The sequence below is a fragment of the Helianthus annuus genome, chromosome 16 (genome assembly GCF_002127325.2).
Source record: "Helianthus annuus cultivar XRQ/B chromosome 16, HanXRQr2.0-SUNRISE, whole genome shotgun sequence".
NCBI lineage: Eukaryota > Viridiplantae > Streptophyta > Magnoliopsida > Asterales > Asteraceae > Helianthus > Helianthus annuus.
The window spans coordinates 65,904,160-65,911,864 of record NC_035448.2 but is presented as its reverse complement, the minus strand read 5'-3'; the positions used below and the strand labels follow the sequence as shown (position 1 = coordinate 65,911,864).

The window sequence follows — 7,705 nt, the reverse complement described above, 5'->3', positions numbered from 1 at the left end:
TGAACCATTTTGCCTTTTGAGCATTCACATATTTAAGTCATTTATATTTGGTCTTGGGCTACCCCTGTCATCAGAACTCATTCTCCTTGATGAGTTTTGTCCCACCATCCTAAACCTAAAATGAGTGGGACTTGTACAATTTGTAACATTAAGTCTCTCATACTCACAATTTTTTGTATAATCCAAGTCAAAACTTTCGTAAATGTCATCGATCCTGAATTGCTTCCACTCAAACACGCTTAATTTGAAGTCCGCCTTATCTACAACTAATACATAAAAAAATCATCGATAATATATGAAGACGAACATTCTTTATATCCCCATACCTCTCTGGGTCTACTTGCTATTTAGTATTTACATACTAATTGTAAATATATCAACTTTAAGTCATAAACACACATTTATGTTATGTTAATGGGTCGGTAACAAAAGCATTATCCTCATCGTGCGTTATGTGGGATCTTACGAGTTGTATGCTTTTGACTAACTACAAGGATAACATATCTACAATTTTATAACACAAGGGTCATTTTAGTAAATTACCAAAAAGAAAAAGAAAAGACGGCAGAACTATAATTTCTTTTCCAGAGTCTTAACCACTAATTCCAAACCAACAACCCTACAACACATGTACATACTGAACCAAAACTTGTACATTGCTTTGAACCATTGCTTGTGCAGTCTTCATCAGTTCACCTAGAAGCGTGCTGTTCAAGTGAAAGGCACTGTGTGTGTGGGGCACCATTGTTAAGAAGACTCTTCACCCTTCCCGAACAAAGAAAACCCATCAAGATTCCTCTCAAAATTATTGTTTTTTTCTTCTGTTTTAAGCTAAGTATTTGGGCGAAAACAGAGCAGAAATCAAAATTTTTTGTGGGGTTTGGTTATTGTTGATTAAAGATTAAAAAGCAAGAAGATTTGATATGGGTTTAGTTTGAGGGGTGAAAGTGGTGAATGGGATGCTGAAAAAGTTAAAAAAAGATTGAATTTGAGGGGTGAAAGTGTGAATTTGGTGTGGAAAAGTTGAAAAAGATTGGATTTTGATTCACTCTGAGGGTTGAAAGTGGTGAATTTGGTTTGTAGAATTGAAAAAGATTTGATTTAGAGGGGTGAAAGTGAAAGTGGTGGTGCAAAAGTTGAAGAAGATTTGGTTTGGTTGATGGGAATTGGTTGTAACAGGGGAAGGAAGGGGGGGTCATGAGAAAGTCTTTCAAAGATTCACTTAAATCCCTTGAAGCTGATATTCAACATGCCAATACTCTGTAAATCTCTCTCTCTCTCTCATCTTTCTCTCTCTAACTCCTTTCAGTTGAGTATTTTGGTTTTTGAATTAAGGGTTAAAAACATTTGAATTTGAGCTCTTACATGATTTAATTTTTTAGATTGAAAGTGGTTTTGTTGATTTTGTTGTAAATTTCTCTAATGTTTTTTTTTTTGTTTTTAATATTCTTTGTTGGTTGAAGTGGTTTTTAAATTGGATGAAAACAGGGCATCAGATTATCCAAGGGAATATGATGGTGGTTGCCTTCAGATGAGGTTATCATACAGCCCATGTGCTCACTTCTTTCTGTTTTTTGTTCAATGGAGTGATTGTAATCTTGCTGGTGCCCTTGGCTTACTCAGAATCCTTATTTATAAGGTATGTATGTATATGTATATATGCATGTATGTATGTATATTGATCTTGTGAACCATGTGAAGTTGTTAATGCATGACATTGCACCATTGCAGGCGTATGAGGATGGGAAGACAACCATGTATATTCATGAGCGCAAAGCTACTATCAAAGAATTCTATGGTTCGTGTTACTCAATCTTTATTTCGTAAATAAATCGCTTAAGGGTCCATATTTTCTATTAGAATGGTATCCATCTTCTGCAAAGTAGAAGTTGACATTCTCTTGTAGTTTGACTTTATAAACTGTGTTCATTAAAACTACCGAAGCGAATGTAAAACTATTCTATTGCGACTTCTAATGGTACCACCACCGGATGATAGTTGTAGATTGCTTCATGTGTTGATTGTTAAAGCGGGCCTAAATGGGCCCATCTTTTCATAGAATACATGTCAATTTTTGTAGTTGGAGATTGAGATGTTTGAAATGAAAGTTCCATAGATGGGTAACTTTTATTTGCTTTAATTGGTCCTCACTTTGTGATCCCATGAATAGGTGTTATATTTCCATCTTTATTGCAACTTCAAAGGGGGGTCACTGATATTGAAGATAGGAAACAAAAGGAACTTTGTGCATCCAAGTACAAAAAAGATGAGATGAACAAAGGCAAACTATCCGAAATTGAAATCGAGCGCGAGGAAGAATGTGGGATTTGCTTAGAATTGAGTACCAAGGTTGTCTTGCCCGATTGCAACCATTCTTTGTGTATGAAGTGCTACACAAATTGGTGAGTTTTCTCCGTTTATTGTTTATATAAGTAACTATACGTACATATTATTGGTTCTCAAATGAAGGCCTCTTTCTCTAAGCGCACACATGTAAGATGTTGCAAACTAAAGGGTGTTTATAAGTGTATGATATACATTTTGGGGTTTGATTTAGGCGTGCTCGATCTCAGTCATGTCCATTCTGCCGTGATAGTTTGAAACGGGTGAACTCAGGTGACCTATGGATTTACACTTGTCGCTATGAAGTCATCGAGTTATCCACAATTGCAAGGGAGAATTTGTGGAGGCTTCTTATGTATATTGAGAAGTTACCTCTTGTGGTTGTGGATCCTGTTACTATTTCTTATGACCCTCGGTACCGATGAGGGCGATGCGGTCGCTTATTAGTCATTATTGATTTGTGCATATAATTTGCTTATTGGTAATTATCGATTTGTTTATATAATTGTTGTTTGATTTGGGCGTTTCGATGTATCCTCTCCAAGTGAAAAGTGATGGCCGAAACTAGAATGATGTTACTATTGTGGAAGTTGTACATTGTTTAAGATTTGAACAGTTTTCTTTCTTGATTGGTATGTATATAATTTACTTCTTTTATTTTATTTAGGTTTGATTTGAATGCACAAACTTGCATACATATTAATTTTATGGTATATCTTGGTATTCTGAAATTTGAGAGTAAATTTATCATTGTCGTTTGGCAAATGGGACGATGTAAATGAGTCGAGTAGAGATGAGTCCAAGCCCGTCATTATGGCAAATGGGAACAAAGTACAAAAGCACAAATGTAAATGAGTCGAGTAGAGATGAGTACAAGCCCAAAACTCATGGCAAATGGAAGATCACATAAATATACTAAAATTAGATCACAAAATATACATAGTTCGAATCAACCACACACTCCATACATGTTAGGCTCCAATTTGCATTTAGATGTATGGGGTTTGGGTGACTATAAATGAACAATCCTCATCACATCAAACCCATGCAAGTCCCCCTGCTCACAAACTTTCACAAGTGCGGATATTCGATTTTAAGCTTCATGATGATGTTGCTACATTAGTTTTCGGGTCGATTTATGGACTCATGTGGACGGGATCCAACATCTCATGAGCTTTAGATGGAGCTGCAATGTGAAGAAAACTCGTTATATTGAGCTTTAGATTCTTGGACACTGTAATTTTTTCTAGAAGGATTCCTCTACCAATGTAAGACAATCAACTCCGACCGGAAAGGACGCACCTCTGGTTTGTACTAGTTATCGTGCCCACTGTAAACATTGGGTAGCCAAGTGCGGAGCGGACAATACAGACAACAATGAAATTTATAGTAAGAGGAAAATTCGTCGATTTCAAAAGTCAAAGAGGGTTCAAGTCCCTCTATCTCCAAATTTATATATTTCATATTTTGAAGCAATTATGTTTTCAATATGTCATTACACAAACGCTTAAAAATAAATAAATGAGTTAAGCGGGTCGAACAATGAATCCGTCAGGTTGACACAAACAAAACCTATTTAGCTAATCGTGTTTGTCAGTTCAACCAAAACCTAGGCTTACAAAATAGAATTTTAAGACTTGCAAGTTGCAACTTGCAAGTTTTATAATTGATTTTTTTAAATCTCTCAAGTTTGGGTCATAGCCCATGGGCTGAAGACAGCAGCAGGTGGGTCGCTGGAATAGAAAAGTGGCTTTAGACTGGCAAGCCTTTCGGCGTAAGGGAATGGATCTGGTCAGACCCTGTGACTCGTTTGAGGGTATACGGGGCACCATGCGGGGAGTGGGGCGGTGACCCAAGTCCCCGAGCGGGAACATCGCCGGCATTCCTGCGGTGAGGCAAATCGGGGAGGGGGATCGGGGAGGGTTCACCGCATAGAAAGAGAGGAGAAAGAGAGAAGATTGGGTGAGAGATAGAGGGGAGTTGATGAGAGAGAGAAGATGATGAGAGAGATTAAGAGAGTAGTGCCGCCATCAAATTGAGGATGTGAGGGGAGTTTAAGAGGGGAGTTGACGTGGCATAACCTGATTGGGTGTGTGTAAAAGAGGGGACTCCCCTAAGAGGGGAGTGCCCTTCTCACCGTGATACGCATTGTTGTGGATATTTATTTAAGTGGATATTCCATATTACCTTTTTTTTAATAAAACTTTATTAAAACACACCTCCGACCCAAACAGGCAAAAGGCCAATACAAAACAACACCCCCGACCCAAACGGGCAAAGGGACAAATTACAACATATACATAGGGTATTTACACCAATTCTTCCAACTAATAATTTTACAAGACGATCTACTTTTAATCCATCCAAAACCTCTCGACTTAATCTCTATCAAAATATCTTGCGAACTTCTCCTGATCTGGTTGAATACCAAGTCATTCCTCTTTTCCAAATACACCAACACGAGATAATAATCAAACCGCGGATAATCTTCTTCATCTTTTTCCCACTCTGTATAGCATTATGAATATCCATTAAATCTTTTAATTCGAAAGCAAAGATCGGCTGAATTTTGCACGAAGCACTGATATCTGCCCACACCCGAATAGCCAACCTACATGCTGTAAACAAATGATTCACCGTTTCCTCATATTCTTCGCAGAAAGGGCATAACACCGATGAAATATCCATGTTCCTTCTTTTCAAATTAACTTTGGCAGCAAGTCTGTCTAAGTTACCTCTCCATGCCATAATGTTACATATTATTGGAACCCATTTGCTCCACTCGAATTTCGAGAGGTGACTTCTTTCCCTATCGAAAATTAAAGCTTTTTTCACATAATTCACCGATAAACCCTTCTGTCTGTTAACATCCCATAACCATGCGTCTTTATTATTTAACAATCTCACCATGTTGATGACGTCTTGACACTCCTGCCATTCCTTAAGCTCAATATCTGTTTCAGGTTGTCTAACCCAGTTCCAGGTGTATCACAATTTCCTTGTCTCGATCCCATTCTCTCTGTAACCCTACAAGATTTAAAAGACTCCAAAACAAACAGATGCGGCCATCTTTCCATAAAAGGAAGATCACCCACCCAGTTGTCTAACCAAAAACCCATATCATCTCCGTTCCCCACTTTACCCAGGATCACCCGATTTATACTTTTCCCGTTAAGCTTCATTTTGGAAATCAATTTCACAATATTACTCCAGAAACCCGTATAGTTATCGTTTAGTGGAAGAAAAAAAGCCTCTTTGGTTGTTTTTAGTATGACAAGCTTCCACCACTTCCCTCGATAATCTATCAATTTCGACCCTATATCTCCAACCCCACTTATACAAGAGCATCTCATTTACTTCTTTTAGTTTGTTAATACCCAACCCCCTTTTTTTCTTGGGCCAAGTGACCCAATCCCAAGCCACCCAGTTCATTTTGTTATTTTCACTAGAGCCCACCCAAAAAAACTTTCTTATCTTAGCTTCGAGAATCTTGATAATACCGACCGGAGCTTTATATAATGAGAAATAATATATAGGGAGACTCTCCAACACCGCATTAATCAAAGTCAGTCTCCCACCAATAGACAAAGTTTTAGCTTTCCAAACCGATAGTCTTTTATCAAAAATTTCAACAATTGGGTCCCAATTGCTAATTCTATTCATATTAGCCCCCACCGTGATACCCAAGTACGAAAGCGGAATATTACTAATATTACACCCAGTTACGTTAGCCATATCTTTAATTTCCCCGTTATCCACCCCCAGCCCATAAAGGTTGTGAAGGTTAATTTTAAGGTCCGAACACAAGTAAAAAAATTTGAGGCATCTAGCCACGTTCGTCACATTAACCCTATCCCAATCCCCCAAGATTAAAGCGTCGTCAGCATAAAAAAGATGAGATACAATTGGGCCGTTATTAGGTGTTTGTATGCCTTTGAAACAACCTTCGAGCCCTGCTTTGCAAAAAATGCTAGACAATGCTTCGATAATTAACAGGAACAGAAACGGAGACAACGAGTCTCCCTATCTGATCCCTTTGAAACAACTAAACTCAAAAGTAGGAGACTCGTTGAGATAAAAGATTTGTCTTCACCAAGTGATGTAAGAGATTTAGCCAAGCATGGCCTTTGATTGAGAAAAACTCTTACGATCGATCTTGGATCCCAAGACTACTACACACTCTAAAAGATGGAAGATGGATGATGGTGGTGGGTGTTGGTGTTGTAGTGGTGGTGGACTGATGACAAGTGTAAGAGATGTGGTTTGCCAAGGGATGCCTTTTTCTTGAACCAAGCACCTCTATTTATAGTTGAAAACAGAGGTCTGGCATGACCTCGTGGTCTTCTTTTTCTCTCCCTTCATTAACGGCAAATGTCAGGTCTTTGTACTAACATGCCCCATGGTGACAGAGCATGACCCCGTGGTGAGTGTACTTGTTGTACTATCACAGATTCTGCGAATCCTAGAGTTGACCATGACCCATGTTGACTTGGCACGACCCCATGTTGGTTTGTCTTTTGTTGTTGTCTTTTTCTGCAGGGAATCTTGACTGGGCACGGCCCCGTGCCTAAGCTTTTGTCTTTGTTATTTTTGTTGTTTTGGATGTGGATGAGGGTTCGGCAGGTCGTGTCAATCCTTCTTCTTTGTATTTGTGTTGGTTTCTATTGTTAATTTGTTCCTTTTATTCGATTAAGCTCTTTTGATCCTGTAAATTAAAAGTACACAAAGAAACATGCTTTTTCCAACATCAGTACCATAAAAGGATCGATTTTATGCCTTGTTTGATGTAATTTATATGTTGCATTTTGCGCACATCACCTACTTAGTGATTACGTAATTACGTATAAATAAAACATGTATTCATATTGAATGTGTAATCACGTAATGAATTTACATTGAATGCATAATGATTTATGCTGAATGTGTAATCACGTAATGGGTATTCAAAAATCACGTAGTCATGTACCGGGTATTCAAAATCACGTAATGGGTACTAGGTATTCAAAATCACGTAATCACGTAATGGGTATTCAAAGTCATGTAAATTAATTTTAAGAACACTATAGCAATAGGCTGCTCGAATTAAAGAGAATGAAATGCTCGTTAATACGGTATAATTTAAAAAAAAAACTATATTAAAATATGAAAAAGTTATAGCTATTTTAAAAATCAAGGAGCAAACTAGTTAAAGGGAGAAAAAATCATTATAAATTGAGAAAAAACAAACGTGTAGTCATGATTATCTCCTACACTTAGTACTAAATTTCTCTTTTGTACATGATTTTTATGTTATTATTTATTTTAACTGTCAAATAATCTCTAATATATCTCAAAACAAATTTTAAAATCTTGAGATAAGTGG

The 7,705-nt window shown here is 37.5% G+C and overlaps 2 protein-coding genes across 2 annotated transcripts; one reads left to right on the top strand and one right to left on the bottom strand.

The window, feature by feature from the left end:
* The first annotated feature begins 651 nt into the window (after positions 1-651).
* LOC110915864 (E3 ubiquitin-protein ligase AIRP2) lies at positions 652-3,005 on the top strand. Its single transcript, XM_022160606.2, has 5 exons — positions 652-1,262; positions 1,489-1,639; positions 1,732-1,798; positions 2,171-2,402; positions 2,558-3,005. The coding sequence occupies exons 1-5, from the start codon at positions 1,198-1,200 to the stop codon at positions 2,766-2,768; spliced, it is 726 nt and encodes a 241-aa protein (XP_022016298.1). The 5' UTR covers positions 652-1,197; the 3' UTR covers positions 2,769-3,005.
* Positions 3,006-4,731: 1,726 nt separating this feature from the next.
* Positions 4,732-5,253, bottom strand: LOC110919351. Its single transcript, XM_022163625.1, has one exon. It carries the CDS (start codon positions 5,251-5,253, stop codon positions 4,732-4,734), a length of 522 nt encoding a protein of 173 aa, XP_022019317.1.
* Between the last annotated feature and the right edge of the window lie 2,452 nt (positions 5,254-7,705).